At 42.1% G+C, this 23,244-nt stretch overlaps 1 protein-coding gene across 1 annotated transcript in view; it reads left to right on the forward strand.

Moving 5' to 3' along the window:
* DOCK7 (dedicator of cytokinesis 7) overlaps positions 1-23,244 on the forward strand; it is a gene marked incomplete at its 3' end in the record, with an annotated part of 88,826 nt that overhangs the window by 10,390 nt on the left and 55,192 nt on the right. Inside the window, exons 3-14 of the mRNA XM_009877753.1 lie at positions 6,197-6,372; positions 6,569-6,637; positions 9,289-9,418; positions 9,525-9,737; positions 10,132-10,217; positions 12,368-12,434; positions 13,678-13,827; positions 16,154-16,234; positions 18,066-18,231; positions 18,933-19,075; positions 21,239-21,332; positions 22,883-23,045. Coding sequence (XP_009876055.1) covers positions 6,197-6,372; positions 6,569-6,637; positions 9,289-9,418; positions 9,525-9,737; positions 10,132-10,217; positions 12,368-12,434; positions 13,678-13,827; positions 16,154-16,234; positions 18,066-18,231; positions 18,933-19,075; positions 21,239-21,332; positions 22,883-23,045 — 1,538 coding nt within the window. The remainder of the gene's footprint in view (positions 1-6,196; positions 6,373-6,568; positions 6,638-9,288; positions 9,419-9,524; positions 9,738-10,131; positions 10,218-12,367; positions 12,435-13,677; positions 13,828-16,153; positions 16,235-18,065; positions 18,232-18,932; positions 19,076-21,238; positions 21,333-22,882; positions 23,046-23,244) is intronic.

Genomic DNA, 23,244 nt, shown 5'->3' on the forward strand with positions numbered 1-23,244 from the left:
CTGGATTTTGCCACGGCAAGAACAGGCCATTTGCATTCCTGAATGTTCAACAAGGGAAGTGACTGTTTGCCCTGGAGACCTAGCGATAGCTAGAAGGCTGGGGCTCAGCTTTGAAATGTTAATCTGCTGCTTCTGTCCTTCTAAGATTTTGCCCAGGGAGGCAGTGGGTGGGAAGTTAGTATTAATTTAGAATTTGAAGCTTTGGCACAATCTGTTACAGTTTTAGCACATTATAAATTGTTTAATATTTAAGGAGGTATTGAAAATAAGATGGAACTTTGTCCTACTTTCAAAATTGGCAAGAAATATCACCCTGGTTTTGAAGAAGTGCCTAGCTGCCAAGTGAAAATAGTCGTCAGGATCCAACCTGTGATGAGGAGCTCTGCAAGATTAATTTTTCAAGGTCCCTTATCATATCTTTGCAGGGAATTTTACTCCCACATGAAAGGCAGGAGGTATAACCTTCCAGTCTTTGCCATTGTCATTTTGACAGGGCCCCAAATTGTACTGTGGTCCTCACAGAGCCTGGGTCTCAGCCCTTGGGAATCATACATCTCGTTTTAGATAAAAGGCAAATTGGTCATGGATTGGGCCACAAGCAACTTGGGTTCAAATCCTTGTTCTGCCAGATGCGTGATGCCAAGCTGTCACGTCATAACCATTTAAAATGCTGTGGTGGCTCCCCATGAGAATAAGTGTCTTGGGAGGGCAGAGGTGAGGGAGGGAGAAGGAAATGTGAGGGACTCGGTGGTTTTAGTGGCTGTGCTCACATACAAGAGCTGGAAGAGCCTGCAGAATGACAGCTGGGATCTGAGCGCATTGCTTAGAGCAAGTCCCACAGGAGTACTCGTGATGCTCAGTCCAGCACGCACGAGTTAGGCAACAAACTTCTGAAACAGGATCTAGAAATATCCCCTCTGCCCAGCTGATTGTGTAGGAAAAGGGTAGGTTAAAGTCCTTCAGGCAAAAATCTGAATGTCCCTGGACCTCAGGGCATGAAGCGATGATCTACACTAATTCTGTGCTTCAGTATCTGTGAGATGGAGATAATGACCCTTTTTCTGCCCTAGTTGCTGCAGTGTTCTCCTACTGAGCTTCTGCACATTACCCAGGAGGGCAGACCTTTAGGTACTGATGCAGGTGTAACTGATTCAGTAAAGCAGAAAACTGGAGGGGAGGGCTATTCAGCCAATGGCCTGTAATGATGATTAATTAAATGGCATGCTACTAAAACACTTATCCTTTGGTCATTTCTTGAGCATGATGGAAAAATGCATCTATGGTGAGCTGCCTCCATCAGTGGGATGTCCCTGCTGCCTTTGGAACCACCTTGCCCTGCAGGCTTCTGCTCACTGAGCTCCCTCCGAGCTGCTGCCTTCCCTGTCGGTTGTACACACCAAACCCCCGGTCGCTGGCTGTAGCTTTCCCTCCGTGTTAGCCCTTTGCTCCTGCTGTCCTTGAAATGAGATGTTTGGCCAAAGTAAATGGGTGTTTGTGTTACCCTCCATGGAGTTATCCCATATCCCCGAGCGGAGGCTCCTGCCCCAGATTTGTGCAGATGCTTCTTTTGTAGCATGATGATGATACAGGTAGGTGCTCAAAAGAAGGAAATAAATAGGAGAGAGACACGTCTGGGCTAGTGGCACTAAACTACAGAAAAATACAATGTTTGCTGTCTAGAGAAGGACAAAGTCGATAGGAAACGAATTTTATTTTCAGACTTTTAAGGAGTTATAACAGTGAAGAATAACACAGCCTTAAAGAAGAAAGCTTGACTGGCCCTGTTGCAGGAGAGTTGTAAACCTTTGAAATAGGGCTTCGAAATGCAACTTCTGAGAGACATAACTTCAACAGCACAGATGCACTTATGGAATGAGTCCGTTAAATAGTTTGTGTAAGCCAAGTCCATCAGGCTGGTGTCTTAGTGAAGCTGACGGAGCGTGTGTGTATGGCCGAGTTAAGGATATTCGCGGAATCGTTGTTTGCGAACGATGTGTTTGATTCGGGATAATTGGGCTGTGTACGTCTGGAAAAGAGACAGTCCCATCTGATTTCTTCTGTACTTTCTGTTTATCAGTACATTGTATTCGGTGCTTACATCAGCAGGGAGCAGGTAATGTCCCCCTTACCCATACCCAGTGGCCCCTTTCTCCATGTGTAGTCCTGTTCATTGTAATGGCACCAGGATGGCGCTTGCCCTGAGGTGGCCATGTCTGATCCCGGGATAGCGACTAAGTGAAAAAACCTCGTTAAGGAATTGTCTGAGAGGTTGTCCGAAATTTGATCTGTAATTACAGGCTGTACAAAATCAAGGAGTGTGTTTTAAAACAGTGGTAATCGTGGTTCTGGGAGTAGGTTTTCCCACTGAGTATTTTTAGTGTGTATTTGCTATTAATTTAGACTATTCCATCATCCCAAAAAATGATCAAAGCTCCTTTCCAGAGGGCCTTAAACTCTCACTGGAAGAAACAGACACCTCTTCAACGATTCCTTACAGCATCCTCTGTTAGGTTTATTAGCCGGTTGGTAGGTGGAGAGCACGTTTGCAAATACTTGATGTGAGATTGTCCCCGTGCCTTCAGAAATCTGATAAAGAAAAATCAGCTGCATTTTGTGGAAGGAAGCACCTATTGTTGCAGCTTTGGAGCTGGTGAGGGGAATCAGAAAGGCCGTTCCTGGGAGCGGGATGACGATGGCAGTGGGACTTGCTATTCTCATGATAACCTGGAGATCAGCCGCACCTCAGAGTGGTGTGTAAGGGAAAGGGCTGCGAAACTTCTATAAACTGTCACAATTCTGATAGGCTGTGGGAGTCGAGTGTTGGGTGGCTCGTTATTTTTCGTGATGCCACGAGGAGGTGAACTGGGCTTGGAGGCTCCTCGAGGGTGAGATGATAGAGCAGGTTCTGCTCCTCAGCCAGCGGTGAGGCTGGGGTGATGAGGTGGGATAACCTTGACTTGAACGTGTCCAACTCTTTCAGCTCGTGCGTTTGATCTTATGGCTTCATAAGATGATTTCGGGTGAATTTGGCCAGGTTGCAGGTAACATGGAAGCAGCCCCTTGCATACTGGTCTTGCTTTCATCCACAACTTCAGAGGGATGCAGGACAGAAGAAAGTTTAAGGCATCAGCAGTGAGAGCAGTGGCTCAGTTCAGACACTGGGACACCATTTGGGTTCATTTTCCTTGTGGTGCATTTTGTTCATCCTTATTTCCTTCTCCTCTTTCATCACTTCTTCCCCCACAGATATCCAAAGCTTAAAATAATGTGCTTGCCATTTAGCTGCCAATAGTCTGACACGAGGTAGTTCCTCTTCATAACCATGAATTTATGTTTGGCCTGTTTACTCAGGTGCTAGACAGTATTTCTGGCTGCACAGATGGCGAGTCTAATACAGACTTCTGGGCTTGACTTTTATGTTTGTTTACATCTTCCTGGTACAATAGTTACCTGAAGAGACAAACTGGAAAATTGTCAAGTGCAACCTTTGGCCTAATCCTGAAATGGTTGAAGGGCTTGGAAACCCCCGGAGTGTAGACGTAGCTCCTGAAGTACTGTCTGCTTTTCCAGATTAGGTGTTGTTTTTTTTTTTTAAATTAGTGTAGCCAGATCATTCACCTTTTGGCCAATACATTACAATGCTCTTGTTGGACAAGTGACGTTTGAGATGTGAAACACCAGGAATGGGGAAACGCGATGAGTTTGAGGCAGTTGTCAGTTATCTGCTCAGTCCTGCATGTCCCCCTCAGCTCTGCCTTCATACAGAGTTTTTTCCTTGTCTGCTTGTAATTTTCTTCTGTTTAGCAGGATAAATGGATTAGAAAGATCAGAAGGAATGAGGAAGAGGTTCCTCTTTGTTAGCCTGGGGAGATGCACAGGTAAATGAGTTTATGTAGATGGAAACACGACACTTGCACGATCACCTTGGTTTTGCTGAGCAAATGCCCTGGAAGGTGCCTCAGCTTTGGAGCTGCCAGTCTGGAAGAGAGGTCAGCAGGAGGAGTAAAAGTAAATCTAAAAATGCTAGGGCTTAAAAATAGGGTCAGTTAAGCAGCTTTAAGGCACCCTCCGAGGCTACCTTAACCTTCTAACCTTCTTCCAGTGAGGGAGCTCTCAGTGCCCAAGACAGAGCTACATTGCTGTGCCCAAGGACTGGCCATGAGAGGACCCAAGGGAGGGCCTTTACCCAGCACGTCTCACTGCTCAGTACCTCTGTGGGTTTTGCCCCATGATTTTGTTATTTTTATCTTCATTTGCAAGGTATTCTCCATTTCTAGGTTCTCACTCATCTTTAGTTTTAAGGTCTATCAGTGGAAAGGATTGTATGCATGTAAAGCAGCACTAGTATTATTTCAGGTTCTGGAAAACCATGTGCTTTTAGCAATTCCTCAATACTAAACTGTCACGCTTCCCTGCTGTACGTTTTGTCAGTTAGCTAGTGCCAAATGGAGCCGGTCTATCTGTAAGAAACAGTGTGAGGTGATGACGTGTTAACCATAATGTGGGTGAAAGCGATGACAAGTTCTACTCATTGTGAGTTTTGCAGCGAGGAAAACAGTTTATTTTTGCGAGTTCAGGAGTAGAAGGGGAAAAAAGGTTACGGGGTCAGAGATAAAGAGATGATGATGATGGTTCATGTCTTCACACAGAAAGTAATCTGTGTCTTTTACTTAACTTGCAGAACTTAGTATTGAGTTTTTAGGTATCATATTGATTTTGTGGACCAGATTCTTACCTGGCATGAAGTCGCCTGGTCCGACTCACCTGATGTTACTGGAGTCACGCCACTTTTCTGCTGAAGGGTTTGCCTTCTGGATTTTAGGAAAATTTCACTATTCATTGATGTTGGCTGTGGTAGGAGAGATTCTTTCAATACCCTCTGTGTTAGCCAAGTCTTTTTCCTGGAATAAAAGGTTGATTCACTTCAGAACTTTTTGGCAATAGAAGTTGAAAAACTGGAATTTGGGATTGGTGTAGCAAATTTTTTTTGAGACGTACATTTAAAACTTAAGTACTAAGTGTTCTTTTTAAAGCCATCTCCAACAGGACACAAGCTACAGGATAGTTCCCTGTCCCACAGAAATCATCTGGGCCACAGGAAAGAGGAAATAGTAGAGAAAAATTGCTGAATTTTCATGTGGGCTTGTGACATATATTAAACCACTCAGCTTCGCTGGGATGTGCCAGGGAATTCTAGGAAATCTGTCAGTTGCTGTAGAGACAGATTCATCGAAACTTGTTTTTAGACATTATGAAAATGAAACACTATGTTTATGTACAGCCTCATAGCGTAATGATCTCTTATCAGAATATATATGTATTTATATAATATACATATGCAAAAATACAGGGTTATGCAATGTGAGTATGCTTCCAGTTTACGCAATTTTTTTTTTTAATGTATCTAAGAAAAGCTGGGTTTTTTTCAGTATGGTGAGATCAGTACTGCCAGTGAAATCCACTGTTTCCCTGCACGTGTGTGTGTTCAGTCATCCCTTGTGCTTCGGGTGCAAGCTTTGTGCCCAGTAAAGGTGCTTTTTAAGCCTCCATTTTATTTAGGGCAGTGTCCCTTCCTGGGGTGGGCAGAGTCGTCGGGGCACTAAAAGTCATAATATCAGGGAGAAAAGGTGGTTGAACTTGTAAATTGTGTTTTGTGTTCTCCAGAGAAGTGTTTTAGTTCAAAATAATGTTAGTCTTCAGAGTTCCGTGGCTTCCTGAGTTCCTGGTAAATCAACTCCTGCTGTGGATTCCTCTCTGAGGGCTGGGCCCAAGGGTGAAAGGATTCTTGCATCTTGGATCAGGGTGAAGGTTCCCTTTGTGATCAGAGCATGGTAAAAACAAATCCAAAGTCATACACATGGAAAATAAAAGTGCAAAATTTTCTTTTGGTGCAAACTGATTAATTTTTCTGAAAATAGATGAAAATCTTTTTTTTTTTAATTTGTATTTGTTTTAAATGATGATGATAGGCATCATAGAAATATCCAGAGAAATACCAGATAGAAGACATGAAAAGTAGCTTTGTGGTGTGTTTTAGCTATGGTTGACACCACTAGGGTTAATTATCGTATGCTGTTAGATCAAGTTTCTTCAACAAGGCAGAAGAGCCGGTTTAAAAACCGAAGCAGAATGCATGCACGTGACCTTTCTTCTTTCACCTTGTTTTAAGACCCTTCCATTGCTTGTTTTTTCCCAGGTGCCGCTTACAGAAGCAGTGGACCCAGTTGAGCTGGAGGATTACCTTATTACGCACCCAATCGCGGTGGAGTCCGGACCCCTGAGAGACTTACTCGAGTTTCCTCCTGATGACATCGAGGTTGTCTACACCCCCCGAGAATGTCGAACCCTTGTGTCGGCCGTGCCCGAAGAGAGGTAGGAGGTGACAAGGCGACATCTCGCTCAAGGGGATTAATTGTTCTGCATTTGAGTACCTGCAAGGCTGAAGCTTGGAATTTTTGGCTGTAAATGCCTGGAAGAGTAAAATCAAACCCACGTGAAAGTACATATGTTTAAGAAGCCATTATCATGTCTGTGATTTTGAAGGTGTTTGTTTTTATTCTTTTAATAGCGAGATGGACCCTCACGTGAGGGACTGTGTAAGAAGTTACACGGAAGACTGGGCGATTGTGAACAGAAAGTGAGTTCCCCTGTGGTATTTGTCAGCTTGATTTCATGTTTAGCAGGACGGCTAACTGGTATGAGGAGGCTCAAAAATTATTTTCCTGGCTACTGATTCCATGTGCCCTGGCTTTTAGTTGCCCAGCTCAGCTGAACCAATGCTTTGTGTTGAGCTGAAATGATGCTTTGTGTTTTGAAAATTAGATCTCAGACGTCAAAACCCTCTGGGGCATTTTTGAAAATCTAGGCCATTTTAGTCAACAGTTGCTCCTTTAGGATAGTAGAGAAATTAGGGAAAACGAACAAGCAAAATTACTTCCAGCATTTGTTTCTTTCTTTGCTCCGTATGGTTTTAGCTCTCTTTAGCAAGAAGTTGCATTAATTTTGGAACAATGTAAGATTTATGTGCAGTCACAACCACCTAATAGATAAGGTGCCCTCGGCAGGCATTTGGTCCTGAAGAGACTTCAAGAAGGTGCGTAATTTAAACAAATAGTACTTAATAGTTGAACTATTGCAGCATCTACCTAATGAGTTAACAGTTTAGAGAGTGTGCATGCATTGATTAATTTATGCAAATGAGCAGGAAGGTTTCTCAGTAGCTTTACGTGGAACATGCACTCTCGGATGATTGAAAGTCTGATGACTTCAAGAGCTACTGTCAAGGAGCAAGTGATCTGTGTGATGTGCATCACCTACAAGTGGCTTGACTGCAGCTACAGCTCTGCCCTTGTGGCAGTTGCTACAATTCACTGGTTTAGTGTTGTCCCGAGAATAAGTGGATGCTGAAGTTATGCTTTGTGGTGCTAAGATGACCTAATAAAAATATGTTTTGTAATCTCATACCAAAAAACAACAACAAACCACTCAGAAAGAAACCTGAGAGAGAGAGAGAGATGCTTTATTAACTTCCAGCCTTTGTGGGCAGAGTCTAGAATGCTGTTGGTGTAGACTTGGTGTGACCCACCCAACCAGCACACCTCTTGGTTTCTCAGTGATGTTCACAGGTATCTGACACAGCTGCCTGTGGCTCCTGCACTGAGGAGGTTTAGTTGTCAGCAGAAGCTTTCTGTCCCGTGTGGATCGGCCGCGGCTTGTGTTCTGTGTGAGGAAACACACAACGCTGAAAGCATCAGAGTTGCCTGAGTGGGTTGAAGGTGTGAGGAGTGATTGTTGAACTACAGTCAAAGGTTGGCTTGCCCCTTCTGAGAGGAGCACTTCTGTAAATATCCAGTTTTTCCTTGGATAAAATCATGGCAGTGGACTGAATAGAAACAGAAAGGTTGCTGCTGGAGCAGAGGAAGAAGCTGGAAGCCTGACTGGGAAGGGTTGAATTATTTTTCAAGTAAGGGTGCTAACAGGTTTCTCGTAATCCATCCCGCTGAATGGTTACAAATGCTTTGGCTGGCTCTGGTGGCACAAAATCCAGCTCTTGTAGCTTTAGAAGAACATGACTTGTGATGTGCCATCCTTCTCTCTCCTCCACTCCAGGGGAAATAATCTTTATGTCAGTCTCTGTCTACAATTCTTCGTAACCAAAATGTTTTTGGGGGCAGGCAAATCCATCCATTCAGTGATTACTTTAATGGTATCAAAAAAAGTAAGCAAGTTTTCTTCACTGGCCTGAAACAAACAATAGCATGTTCTGATTTCAGCCTCATGGCGTAATTTCTTTATGCTAGACTGATGGCAGCAGTGACCACAAGCACCTCTGAAGTCAGGTCTGATTTAGAACAAATTTACACTTGGTAGTGGGACTGTGACTGAAATGCAGACATCCAAGTGAGGGTTGTACAGATTGTATTGTTCAGCTCTGAGGTATTACAACCTAGTGAGGAAAAATGCTTTCCTCCTTTTTCTCCTCCCTTTTGGTATCCACTGCTAGCATGTCCATGGGTTGCATGTGTATGTGGTAACTTCAGTAACAGGGCAGGATAAGAACAATTAATTCTAGGCACAACCCTGACACTCCTTCGAGAACTGACTCGGAGTGCATATTGTAAGGAGACTGTGGCTCTGACCATATGTGTGTGTAAGTATAGACCTAGTGCCATTTGGTATCAAAAAATTTGTTAGTCAAAGTGATCTGATCTTGTCAGCAACAGTAAGCAGAGTGTTTACTAGCAAGCGCTCTTACACCCTGGCAAGCTCTGAAGGACCTGATTCTGCTTGTAAAGATGCTACGGGAAGATGCTTTTTTTAGTTAGGGTTGGAAGGTCATTTTCCAGTGGTGCTCAGGACTTCTGCACTTCACACAGTCTAACCTGAAGTTGGTGTTTTGGTGTTCAAGTTACTAACGTTGCCTTCAAGTCAGTTCTTGCTCCATCAGAACCACTGGCTTTCAGTCCTCGTCTTCTTGGCCTTGTTTTAAGCTTGGCATCACAGTTGCACATTTTCTGATAACCTTAATTGACCATTGATAATACTTCTTTTGACGTCACCCGGGGTCACTTTGTAGTTGAACAGAGTCACATTGTAGTACTGGAGTACTGGTTGTTGGATTATTACCCGGCTACAGTGGAGGGTGACTGGAAACACTGTTTGCAGAGAGCAACTTACATTTTGAGATGACCCACACTGATAATAATATGGGGTTTGTTCTGTAATTCTGCTTCTGAGTTTGGGGTCAAAAAGGATGCTAAGAATGCATTTGAAATACTTTGTTTTCAGGTATCACAAGATGGGAACCGGATTTAATCCCAACACCTTAGACAAGCAGAAGGAGAGGCAGAAGGGGCTCCCCAAACAGATCTTTGAGTCTGACGAAGCTCCAGATGGCAACAGTTACCAGGATGAACAAGTAACGTACCTTTAAAACCTTGCTACATAAAGCCTAATTTATAGTCGCATTTGAAAAGCACAGTGCCTTTCCCATTATAAGTTGCTTTTAATTTGTTGAATCTCAGGATGACCTTAAGCGGCGTTCAATGTCGATTGATGATACTCCCCGGGGCAGCTGGGCATGCAGCATTTTTGATCTGAAGAACTCCCTTCCAGATGCCCTTCTCCCAAACCTACTGGACCGAACCCCGAATGAGGAGATTGACCACCACAATGAAGATCAGAGGAAGTCCAGTCGGCATAAGGAGCTTTTTGCACTACACCCAGCACCAGATGAGGTATTTTTATAGACGTGTGGGTAGGAGTAAAAGAGTGAAGCATGTAGGGAACGTGAAAATTGTCAGTTTGCCACGGATTTAAATGAATTAAGATTACCCGTGTTTTAATCCATGTGAACCATAGCTGTTTTGTGGGTTGCATGTTTTTTAGCATATTGTCTTGCCATAGCTATTACTTTCTGAAGTTTGGTTTTCCTTTTTGGTTATGCAATCCTCTATAATGTAGAAACCTTAAAGGGGTTTAATTTAGCATATTTATAGCTGCTGCTGTGTGCAACATGATGGTAAACCTCAGATTAAATTTGTGCTGGTGTCTTAGAGGAGAAAAGTGATACATATGTTTGCTTCGTAATGCCATTAGTGGTTTGTCCAAGTGTCGTGTCATTAATTTCAGGAGGAGCCTATAGAACGACTTAGTGTCCCTGAAGTACCCAAAGAACACTTTGGCCAAAGACTCCTGGTGAAGTGTTTGTCCCTTAAGTAAGTATTACTCCAACAGACAGCAGCATTACGGAAACTGAGAATTTAAATCTGCTATTGTATCCGCCTGCATCTGGAACAGCTCTGCTGCCTTCTTTATTACCCTTGAAGGGATGTAACATTGTTTGATTTGGTCATAGGCTTAAAGGTTAGTTCTGTGAAGGATAAGTTACACAGGACTATGCATCAGACAGTTTTATCTTCAGGATTTTCTTCAGATTGGTGACACAGAAAGTACTGACCTTCCTTGGCTTTTCAGCCAGTTTGCAGCTATACCTGTTTGGTGTTACTCCACGCACGCTTCGCTGCGCTTGTTCAGGGCTCTCAAGTTGGCCAGTTGTTGGTGTTCACTCTGTAATGAGTTTAAAAGAGAAAAAGTAAAAAAAAAAAAAAAAAAAGAAGAAAAAGAAAAGATTAAAAATGCTTAAACCTTAGAACACAAGGCTATGAAAAATTTGCCGAAGTTTAGACTCAACAACCTTGACTGTGTCCCTTTAAGAGTGAAGACTTTATATACTTAGCAAGCATTAACTGGGGGAATAGAAACCTGTTAAACAAGTTTAATGAAGTGGAGCTCCTGAATATAGGGTTACCTGCAGCTGGTTCATTGCCTATAACTCTTCTCTAATAACACAAGGTAAAATTTTACTGTTATTCCCTTGGAGAAATAAAGCACAAAACTGATTTTCCACACTGCTGTATTCATCTTCTGTGTCCTCAGTTAGGTCAACCCTTCTTATTAGAGAGCTCCAGTTAGACTGCCTTGCGGCTCATAACTGAGATATATGTGTGGGACACATCTCCTGCTCGTAGAGTGCTCCAGGACCTAATATAGCCATAGAGATGAACTGATTTTGCAGCCTTTTATGAACTGGAACAACATAATATGCAGTAGTAGTGGAGCTTCCTCTCCAAACGCTGGTGTCTTTAGCATAAATAAGTTAGATGCTGGAAATTACTGATTTCTGCTTTTTAAGTGTCTCTTGCTGACTGTAAATTTGTAGCAAATTTGCCGAAGTACCGTCTTGTTTGTGTAGGACAGTCACCTCTGCAACTGTCCTTACAGTTGTGACAGCAAGCATCCAGGATGATGCTGTCCTGGTGACACAAAAAGAAGTACGTAGTCTCTTCCCTGGATGACCTAAGCAGGGTCATTTTTGGGTTTAATCTCACCCTTACTGGCAAAATAGAGAAAATACCTGTTTGATGATGCAGTCCTGTGTGATGGTCTCCCTGTTGACATGAATCGTTCCAGGCTGAAAAGCTGAGAGCTCTGTGCAAGGACCGGGTGCACGGAGGTGTCCCACTGCAGATTGGGCATGAATTTCGTGGGGAGGCTGTGCAGACAGGAGAGTGACATTTCTGCCCCTGCTCACTCTGGTGTAGGGACAGGTTTTGAATGTTTTTGAATTCCTTTAATTTCCCAGGTGATTTAACAGTAACTTTAGCTCTGTTTGGCGGGTCACTGTTTTCGCTGGAAGCGTTTCGGTGTAAGTATTTGATAACAGTTACTCTGAAAAACTGATACCTTTTGAGATACTGGGGTTTTCTGGCAAAAGCTAGATGTTGAAAATGCTGCCTCTGACTCTCCAGAGGAAGGAACTTTCTAGTCAGTGATGCTGAGAGGAGTGGTTGGCCGTTTAGCCGTATCAACAGGTCAGTGTAGTAAATGAGCACACAGGGCAGCTTCTCAAGGTAATCAGAGGAGCTAAGTGGTCCAGCCATCCCAATTAATAATTTCTCTCCTTCTGAGGGAGCTATTAGGTTGCTTTGCTTAGCTTTCAAATGACACTTGAAGAAGATAAAAGCATTTGTGGGAGTATTCTTGATGTCCTGTGACCCTAATCCCAACCTTTCCCTTTGGTCGATGGGTATAAATGGCTTTTGGAAGATCAGGGGATCACCAGTACGTGTCCTGGTGGAAGAGGGCAGAGGAGATGCAGAGGAAGTAGGACAGGAGAGGAGCAGAGGAAGAATTGGCATGCTAGATCCCTTTTCAGCTGGAGCCAAGCCTTAGGCTGGACCAGCTGTTGCTGACATCTCGGTTTGACAGCGGCCAGCTATCGCCCAGGAAGGATTTGAGGAGAGGGCAGGTTATTCTTCCTTACAGAATGCAAGTCAACTGACTTTGTGTATTTCTTTCTTTCAAGATTTGAAATAGAAATTGAGCCCATTTTTGCAAGTTTGGCTTTGTACGATATTAAAGAGAAGAAAAAGGTAGGTTTTTAATTACTTGAGCCATGATATGTCCGCGGAAGCATTACAAACCTGTATTTAAAAAAAAAAAAGGGAGGAATTAATTCTGGAAATAAACTTTTATGAAGGCAGTGACATACAAGTGGTTGGAAGAATGATGAAGGCACTTCATGAACAGTCTTGTGTTCTTCTTCTACTTAGTAAAGCAGTTGAAGTATAACCACTTTTCTAAAAATATTATCTAATATGCGAGTGCCTGAAATCAGAACATATATATATTGTCCAATCTTGGCTTTCAAAAGTCTCTTCCCCAGAGAGAGCTTAAGTAACTGAAACCTTTTATTTAGATTAAGTTTTTATGACTTTCTTAATCTCTTTTCCATGATTCAGCATGGTATGTGTCCAAGTAACATTTTAATAATGCACAAGGAAGTCATACATGCTGAAATTGCTAAAACCAAAACAAAACTGAGGAGTCTTTTCAAGATCTAAGTTACAAGAAATGCAAAATCCATTTATTCCCCTATTTATGCTTTGTATTTAATATTCGAAGAGTCTCATAGTTTTTCTAATTCAAGATATTAGCAGTAGTAGAGAGAAGAATGTTAAAAATATGCATTTTGACATTTATCTCTCCAAGATTTGAATTTAATCCATTGAGTTTTAAGTTATGTAGATGAGAGTATGTGGAATATTATGTGAACTTTGTTTAATATTTAAATCACATTTCATAAGGCAATTTTATCATCTCATTGCTCCCTTTTTGTCTTTTTTCCTCTAACGTAGTAAGTTCTTTAGTGACCTCTGGTGTTGATAACCCGCTCACATTCATTTTGGCTTTGAAGCCTTGATACAGTCGAGGGTTTGGTGTTTCAGCATAGAAAGCTCAATATCCCATCTTTCAAGACATACTGTTTTTAGTTTTCCTGTGGATGATCTTAAAGATAATTTTCTGGTTTGATACTTTGGTAATTTTATAGCAATTGCAATTCCTAGTCCAGTGATGGAACCTATACCTTACAGGAGCTGGAGGAAATTTTAGAGTTATTGTGTTTCCTCCATTTCATTTCTCTTTTCTTACTGTCCTGTGTTGATTTTTTAACAAAAAGGCCTTTATTTTGTTGTTTTCTTTTTAGACATAGCTTGAAAGGAACCTTTGGTAGTTTTGAACTTAGGTTTTGAAATTGTCTGTTGTATTTATGAAGAGTTTACCAAAAATAAAAAGTGTAACTAAACACTTGAAGCTACCCAACTTCTTCCTTAGATTTCAGAAAATTTCTACTTTGATTTAAACTCGGAACAAATGAAGGGAATGCTGCGTCCACATGTCCCCCCTGCTGCTATATCCACACTAGCCAGATCTGCCATCTTTTCTATCACTTACCCCTCCCAAGATGTCTTTCTGGTGATAAAGGTAAGATGTGCCCGGGAAATTTAAATTATTATTGTCTCTTATTTTCTGTTTAAAATAAAATAAAGTATAAACAAGTCTTGCCGACTGTTGACTTCTTATTTGGAGAGCAGAATTCTGTTGTCAAAACCGTAAAGATGGGACAGCACAGAATTCTGTTTTGTTTGAGCTGTTCTCTCTTGGTGGTACGTTCAGTTCCTTTGTAACAGAAGCAGTTCAGTGGGGATCTGTGCTGTGTTACTGAAAAACTGAAAAAAGCACAAAGATTTGCTTGATACAGAGCAGCTTTCTGGGGCTTGACCTTGGTTTTCGTATGAAACAATGTGCTGACTCCTTAAGATGATAGATAAGTGAGCGATTAAAAAATATGTATTGATCTGAATCTCATTTCAAAAATATTATATCCCCTTAAGCCACATTTTCAAATGCCTTGGAAGGATTGAAATTGCTAGGAGCGAGATCCATAACTGAAATAAAATGCGACATTGGTCACTCCTGGAATAAAGTATACAAAGATAAAAGTTATTTTCTCTTCTTTCATTTGATTCAATGAGCGCACAAACGTTACCAGTTCAGATTGATATTTGAATCGGGTTTTTTGGCTGGTCTCTGCATAAAGATCACCCTGTTGTAAAAAGAGGAGTTGAATACGTGCCTTCAGTTCACAGGCAGGGCTGTCGGTGCCTGCTGGGTAAGTGCTGTGCTTTGAGAACCCTGTTGATGGAGGTTTTTGCGAGTTTTTGAGCAGCTGGTTCTTAGATGAGGAATAAACTTTTGAGAATGAATTAAGGCTTTGTGGCATGACAAAACAGTCCCAGCTGAGAATAATGCTTTCAGTAGTGTTGGGGCATATTCTGATCTCCAGTTTTTGGTGTGATTCTCTGAATTCCTTCTAAAAATCATGTTCTGCCTGCGCGCACATATTCACTCTGATGATTTTTAAAAGACAGGAGAAAAAAGAGAACCTTTCCTCTGAAGATGGACTGAGAGAGTTGGGATTGTTCAGTCTGGAAAAAAGAAGGCTCCGAGGAGACCCTTATTGTGGCTTCCAGGATCTCAAGGGGCTACAGGAAAGCTGGGGAGGGGCTTGTTAGGATGTCGGGCAGTGACAGGACTAGAGGGAATGGATTGAAGCTGGAGATGGGTCGGTTCAGGTTGGACGTGAGGAAGAAGTTCTTCCCCATGAGGGTGGTGAGTCCCTGGCACAGGTTGCCCAGAGAGGGGGTGGCAGCCCCATCCCTGGGAGTTGTTAAGGCCGGGCTGGATGGGGCTCTGGGCAGCCTGATCTAGTGGGGGATGTCCCTGCCCATGGCAGGGGGTTGGAAAGAGATGATCTTTAAGGTCCCTTCCAACCCTGACAATTCTATGAGTCTATGGTTATGAGATGGAGATCTGTCCAAAAGAGCTCGTGACTGCACGTTAGTGCTTGTAAAATCCGTGATTCAAGAGGAGCTGATGGCTTAGGTGGTTTTTTGATTTGATAGTGACAAGGATAGTCCAGGATAAATAAGACAGATGCATTGCCTGCCTCATCGCGTGAATTTTCCCATGGGTCTTATTCACTGGGAAACCATGGACAGCTGGTATTGCTAAAAAGAACATCACCAGGGAATGCAAGATTTGATGGAAAGTAGTTTTGTTTTCTGCATTGTGGTAGCCTCGTGGAGTTCTACTAGTAGACAAATATGAATGGTACTTTGTAAACATGAGGGAAGTTCAGTGATATTCTAATAACAGCATGTGCGCAGTAGCAGGCGTGGGAGCGAGGGCACGGCTGTCTCTGAAAGAAACAGTCCTCATGCATGTGATAGGGGAAAGATTTCTGTCAGAGACCAATTCCGAGACTTCAGAAACGAGCGTCTACTCTTAGGCCAACTTTAATTATTTATTTCCTTATTGGGTTAGAAGACACGCTGCTTCAAAATAGTGCGTTTTAGCTGAGCATGACCGAGTCACCTTTTTGTGCTTCTGCGATAGGTCTCTAATACGGAGAACAGAAGTGGGAACTGAAAATGATGATGCCAAAGACACTGAAGGCTGTCTTTGAGACCTTAAAAATGAGCCGGAAGTGTCTCCAGAACAGTTCAAACTGAAATGAAGTGGCATATGTTCCCTCTGAACCTATATTTTACACTCGTGATTCAGTTATAGCTGGAGGTCTGGGAACTTAATGGTTCTAACAACTTCAGCGCAGTGCTTGTTTCCTCACTCACAAAGGGAAATCAAGCTTTAACTCTTTGGAAAGACTGTTTTTGCTTCCTAGTGTTTGTTTAATTTAGCAATCCTTGCTGGATACGTGTGCTTATAATGGTTCATTTTCCCTTCTCAGCTGGAAAAAGTATTACAGCAGGGAGATATTGGAGAGTGTGCAGAGCCTTATATGATTTTTAAAGAATCTGATGCAGCAAAGGTAAGATTTTTACTTTTTTTAGATGTTTTAATTAAATTTGTCTGTAGGCACCTTAAGCCATTTTGTTATTAACAATTTAAACATACATTGTTTTCATTTATCTTGGACTTAACAGCCGTTGATACTGTTCCTATCATTAATTTTTTTTTTTTAATTAAGAATCTAGCTAAATTCTAAAGGCTAAAAAAGAGTCAAAGACCCTCGAATCCTGATGCCTTATTGAGGTAGTTAAAGGTCATCAGTTTTTGTTGCTGTCGGGGAGATGTGTGGTTACCATCAACCTCAGTCATCTGTGATTGCCTGTCCCAAAGGATCAGCTGTGTGCTTGTAGCTGGGGCAAGCAAAGGCAGCCTCTGATGTGAATTTGCAGTAAAATTTCAACTTTTCCATTACTTCTGCAGCTTAACCCCATCACAGTGCCCCTGCCTTCCTCGGGAAGGGTTAGAAAGTGGGTAGAGTATGTTAAGAGGAGATTTTCCATCAAGCATGACTTTGAATTGCAGTGCAATTCTCGTTCTTCTCTCCCACTACTTTCTGCTGATTTTTCTTTTTCCTAATATTGTAAAGAACGGCCACACTCAGCAGCAGGATGAAGCTGTAAATTTTTATACTTTAGTGTTTGGATTTTTTTTCTTAACAGCATTTCTTAAATTCCTGCCTTCAAGAGTTTGAGCGTTGTCCTGTGAGGTGAAGTCCTGGGCATTTTACAAGTGCAGTTGATGGCACAGACCTGCTCCAATTTGACTGATTCTTTGTATTTTCATGTTTAAATGCAGCCTGTCGCCTTGCAGGACTAAAAGCAGAGGTTTCCCCACAGGCAAGAACCTCACTCCCTGCAGTTGGCAGCTGTAGTGTAATGGAGTCTGGGTGGGAATTGCAGGTTTGGTAGGTCCAGGAGCTGGTAACACCTGCAGAATTCAGTGTTAGTTTTGATCAAAAACTCTGAGAAAGTTTTGCCTTCCTAAAGTTCTAATATATTTTTAGCTGGAGAAGTTTTTTGAGTGTTTTTTTTTGTCTAGCTCTGATTTTATACCAACAGCGCCACAATATGAGAAGTGGATATTTTTCACTTTGGGTATGTAGCTAACGGAAGTGAAAAGCTGTGCTTCCAGCGATCGATAAGTTGATCTGTGCCTAAGTGAAATTGTGGAATTGCATTTGCAGGATGCTTGGGAATGGAGGTGAAAAGGTGATTTCTGGAGACCTCCTTCCTAGCAAGGTGCATAATCATGTCTTGAATTAGAAGAATGTGAGCAACAAAGCTCTCTCTGTTGAGAGTCCCCTGTCTGGGGACTTCTTAAAAGCTTGTAGGTATCAACATTTCAGAAGCAAAAATCCCGTTCATTAACATACAGAATTATGGAAAAGTCCCCTCTTATTCCTTTTTTTCCCCTCAACAAAATGAGTATGATGCTGCTGATTTGAGGAATGTTTTCCATTTCCCGTGCAGCTCCAGATGTTGTGGTGCACCTGCTGCGTAAAGTCACGTTACGAAAGGCCATTTCAGACTGCATAGAGTAAAATTCAGCTTTTCTTGAAAGGGCAGCAGGCAGAGGAGCTCACTGAGATTTCATGAGCTCTTCAGGAGGTGCAGAAGCATGAGGCCAGCTGCTCTACCAGGCTGTCCCATGTCTGCTACTGCTGGCCCCATGGTAGTTTGTGAAGCAGAAGTCTGTTCGTATAGCATGTGGTGATCCTCCTCTAGAAGGTGCTATTGAAGCACAAAATCACTGCAAATGAGAAAAGACACCTTTGTTCCTGATTTTGATAACTGAACCGTTGTCCCTGTTCCTCTCCTTTTAACCTCTTGGGTTGAACGTTTTCTTTGCAGAATAAGGAAAAGCTGGAAAAACTGAAATGCCAGGCAGAACAGTTTTGCCAAAGGCTGGGCAAGTATCGAATGCCTTTTGCCTGGACAGCCATTCATTTAATGAACATTGTGAGCAGCGCTGGAAGTTTGGAAAGAGATTCCACAGACGTAGAAGTTGGCACAGGAGGTACAGTAGCTGGCATCTGCGTGGGGGAATGTGGACAAACCTAAAGCTTCCCAAAATCTTGATTCATACCCTGTAGCTGCCATAGCTCCTTTTATCGCTTGCTTCCCCCTGCCCTAGGCCTTCTGATAGTCTTGGGTCATGGTTGAAATAAAACAGGAAAGTCCATGATAACAAATAGATTTATCTTTCAAGGATTTTACAAGCAAACCATCTGTTATATTATTTAAAACCAAACTTCTAAGACTGCGAGTGCGTTACAGGCTGATGAACATTTTCCAAAGGAGTGGATTAATCTTTGTGAACCACATAGCTCATCTGAAACTGCTCTTCAGCATCCCCAAAACTGCCAACTTCATCATCTTTCAGAGCAAGAGGAATACATAAATCTCCACACGATAAAGACTTTTATAATAGCAGTAAGGCACTGGGGTGAGGTTGCTGTGAGAGGAGCAGGAGTAGTCAGCTGTGCTTCATAGCCTCCTGATGCCTCAGGAGTGTGATTGTCTTAGCATAACCACCTCTTCTATCACGCTTATTGCACAATTTCCAAATGCAGCACCTATCTGCCTGTGTAGAAAATCCTGGTTGGAACAGAAGTAGACTCTTGGACTATTGTTTTTCTTCTTTTCTTTTCTTTTTTTCCTTTTTTTTTTTAATTTCTCCCCACCCCCCCCCCCTTTTTTTTTTTTTTTTTTTTGAAGAACGTAAAGGGTCGTGGTCGGAGAGACGGAATTCCAGTATCGTCGGGAGGCGTTCGTTAGAGAGAACCACAAGCGGGGATGAGGCTTGCAATTTGACCAGCTTTAGACCAGCTACTCTGACAGTGACAAACTTCTTTAAACAGGTACTGCGTGAAGCTGTCTGGTTAAGGATTTGCTCCTTGGACAGAGTGATTTGATCATGTGAAGGCAGTTTAGACCTGAATGATTAATTTGCAATGCTTTCAATGCATGTAACATCTGCTCCCCCATCACAGGATGTCTTTGAAGAGCATGCAGTGGTTTAATTACATCATGTGCTTAATTCTGCCCGCAGTAGGTCTGCAGCCAGTGGTGAATTCTTTCAAAAAGTTAACTGTGAATAACGGATGGAATGATGGAATTTGAAATCATTAGCTAGTTTTGACTTGAGTGATAAAGCATCATTATGGCATAGTCACCTAACCGTTCCAGCTAATAGAGCTGGGTCTCCCCAGAAGAACACCAGTTTGGTTTTTTCTACTATTCACTGGAAAAATCCTGGCCTTTTGGTAGACATACATGGAAAATTACTCAGAGAAGCAGATTCACAAAACCCAAGGATAACTTATTTGGTTTTGTATGTGCTATGGTATTCCTCCTAGTCTAGGAGTTGCAAAGCCTTTATGTGATGGCCAGTTGACTCCTTTGGTTTCACTGGATGATAGACAATCTCGGAACAGAGATGGGATTTGAGATCGGCACCAGTTCCCTGGACACATCCAGGGCTGCCTGAGAAGACAAAGCATTTCCCTTTTGATCCTGCTTTGCTGAGTGGCAGCTTTTCTTAGCCAGACCTTGGGATTTCCCTGAGAAGAGCATGATCAAATAGAATAAAAATTTTTACTTAAGCTTAGAAGATGGTTTCAATTCATTAATTTTTGCCGAGATTTGCTTAATGCCACGTCTGACTGAGGAAAATTATTTCAATGTCACCTTTGTGTATGAAAAGAGAGTTAATAGTGTACAACTCGATAAGTTGTGGGCTGATTTCTCGATCAGTGGGAATACAGAGGTTAAGATTCTATATATTAAAAGGTGTTTAAGCTCTGACTATTTTCGTTACATGCCATTCTCACTGTAGGTAGCCATCCAAAGTCTACTTTTAAATATAGTAATGTAAATAAGGAGAAAAGTCATCAAGGACATCAAGTTATACTGGTACAGACCATATAGTGGAGGGTGACTCCTGTCTCTGGTGCTTTGTGCTTTTATGAAACTCAGTATGGCCAAAACTGGGCTTGGTGAGTGGGATCTCTGGGATCTCGGTGACACAGAGCAGCATGGGAAATTCCTTTTGCACGAGGAGTTAATAAAATCCAATGTGTAACATATTCACCCCAAAATGTGGAAAGTAAGAAAAAAAAAAAAGCGTTGCAGCGTTGCTCATGCAGCCATACAGCTCTCTTAGTCATATACACCAGTTCAAACCTCGTCTCTAAGTTAGTTGTGATTTACAAAAGCATGCATTTATTTACTTTGTCTGGGTTGTTTTCACCTGACAGCTTTGAAACTGCTTGTTTTATTAATTTCTCCTTTAAAAATTGGCTACAGTTGATTTAAGATTTCTGATTCTTCTGTGTCTTTTATTTTTTGTCTTCCCTTCCTTTTCTCCTGTTGACTGCAATTAATTGAATACTACCCGGCATTTTTCCTCCTTCCATTTGTTTCTTTTTTCGTATTGTGATTTATTGCCTTTATTATCAGGTACCTTCTGCTTTTGGATAGTTAGAGGGTGGCAGAGTGACATTTTCTGTGAAGTTTCCAAAATTAACAAAATTATGAGCTACTAGAGTGTGGCAAAAGGAAAACTGATAACAGACTCCTTCCACTTCCCACTGTTTCTTAACACTTCTCCTGAAAAGTGCGGCTCTTCTGGATTCATACCAGAGAAAAGGCAGAGGAGAAGGAATGAGGATCACCACCTGGAAGACGGATACTTTTTCTAACTATTATACTTGCTAAAAAATTGGGTGTTTTGGGGAAACCTTTTAACAGACATTTTCAGTTTTGAAAAAGATAATATTGATGAAGAGAGAAAAGGTTTTCAATGAGGAGTTCCTGCAGCCGTCATGATGATTAATAAGGGGGAAAGGAAGGGAAAGGATGGAGAAATGAACTGTAATTTAGCACGTTAATGTTAACACTTTGGCCTGGGAAGGTACATTTGGATATCAGAAGAAAGAAACTGTCATGTTAGGGGGTTTGTTCCTTCTCTTGTGATCCTGAAGGGTTGTGTAGATAACCATTTTCTTCCCAACATCCAACAGGAGGGCGATCGCCTGAGTGATGAAGATTTGTACAAGTTCCTTGCTGATATGAGACGGCCGTCGTCAGTGTTACGGAGATTGAGACCTATCACAGGTATCGAACGAGATCTTTTTGGCTCACGTGTGTTAAGATATTTGACTAGTCCTTCCCAGTTGCCACCCAGTTCTAAGTGAGCAGATGAAAAAAACCCCAAGAAGTCATCAACAGCAATCCCTGGTAAACCAGGAGCACTAAAGATGGCGTTTTGGCAGATTTTTCATTGGTAATATGTGCACACACAGCTCCTGTCATGCTGGGAGTAGTATCTGTGAGCAGAGGATGTAAACCCCAGAGCTTTAAACCCAGGAGGGGCTGAGAATGCCACTCTCTCACTGAGAGGAGATCTTTCTCCTGGCTCCCACTTGGTTAATAGAGACAAACTCCACCTCTGTTTGAGAAAGGGAAATAAAAAGGCTGGCACACCTGCAGTGAAACATCAGTAGTCCCTGACCTGTGCTATGCCGGCCAATATTTACTTAACCTGTTCTTAAAATTCTCCAGTGACAGCAATCCTTCTGCTTCCTTAGATCATCTTTGCCAGCACTCAGCTGTCCTTGTAGTGAGGTTAGGTATTAAGAAAACTTTGCAAAATTGCCTTCCTGCAAATTAATCTGATTATGGTCTGTCCTGCCCTCAGGGCGGTTATCACAGCCTTTCAAGTACTTGAATTCTGTTATTAGTTCACTCTTATTCACCTCTGTGTTGTAGCCCAACCAATCTCAGGTTTTTTTCAACCCTACCTCGAAGGTTGTGATTTGAAAATTGGCTGTTACTCTGCTGGAGCTTCATTAATCTGTCCAGGCTTTTCTTCAAGCACGGTGCTCTAAACTGGCCACGCTGCTGCTCTTCCTCATCACACCGAGAAAAGGAGATGGATTTGTCTCCGGTGGCTCACATATGACATTGCACTAACATATCTTAGAATAGTTGTAGATTTCTTGTGGCCATTGGCTTATTGTCACTGCTGTCACTTTTCTACAGCGGTGATCCATGACAATTATTTTTTTTTTAATGTTGATATGTTTGGCTTCTCCTTCTTAATGCAAGTCCTTTGCTCTTTCTTATGTTTCACCTCAGTCGTTTGATGCCGTTCTTCCAACTCTCCTGCTTTCCAAATATTTCCCATCATTCCAGCCTCAGTGCCCTCCAACATCAGGTGTACTGTCAGTACTGTCAGCTGACTTGCTAAGGAAAATATTCAATAATCTTGGTGCAGATTAGCTCTCGGCAATTTCTGATGTATCCTTCCAGTTTGATAGGCAAGATTCTTCATGAGACTTCGACTAGTGTTTTTAACAACAGTTGGGCCTTGCAGTAGCGTTTTCTAGACTGTATTTCACCAACTTGCCTGCGAGAACAGCATTTGGGACTTGTTAAGATACATCTTTTCAGTTGGCTCATATCATCTGGTACCTCAATTGCGCTGGATACTGGTTTGATTCATTGTTATTTGTTTTTAACAAATCCACATTGGCTGCAATTTGTCATTTGTTTATTTGTGAAATTAGTATATAGGATATTGTCCTGAAGGAACAAAGCATGAATATGCTTTTTGATTTAAATTAACTTATATTTATTGTAATAAAATAATTTGCTTCTTACAGCCCAGTTGAAGATAGACATTTCTCCGGCTCCAGAGAATCCCCATTACTGTCTAACTCCGGAGTTGCTGCAAGTCAAACTTTACCCAGACAGCAGAGTTAGACCTACAAGAGAAATCCTGGAGTTTCCTGCCAGGGATGTCTACGTCCCGAATACCACATACAGGTTAGAGCTTTGAAACGCGTTTCACATTTCAGGGCCTGAACTCACAAGTCTAGAAATTCCTACCTTATCACCTGGTTTGTTGCAAAACTTGCTGCAGCGATAGATGTGCTGTGCCAGAGGCACAACAAGGGTCCAGGCTGACACAGCAGAAAATACATGGTTGTGAAGGGACGAACATATTTGCATGAAACTTGGCTGT

This window comes from Apaloderma vittatum, unplaced genomic scaffold, assembly GCF_000703405.1.
Source record: "Apaloderma vittatum isolate BGI_N311 unplaced genomic scaffold, ASM70340v1 scaffold24281, whole genome shotgun sequence".
NCBI lineage: Eukaryota > Metazoa > Chordata > Aves > Trogoniformes > Trogonidae > Apaloderma > Apaloderma vittatum.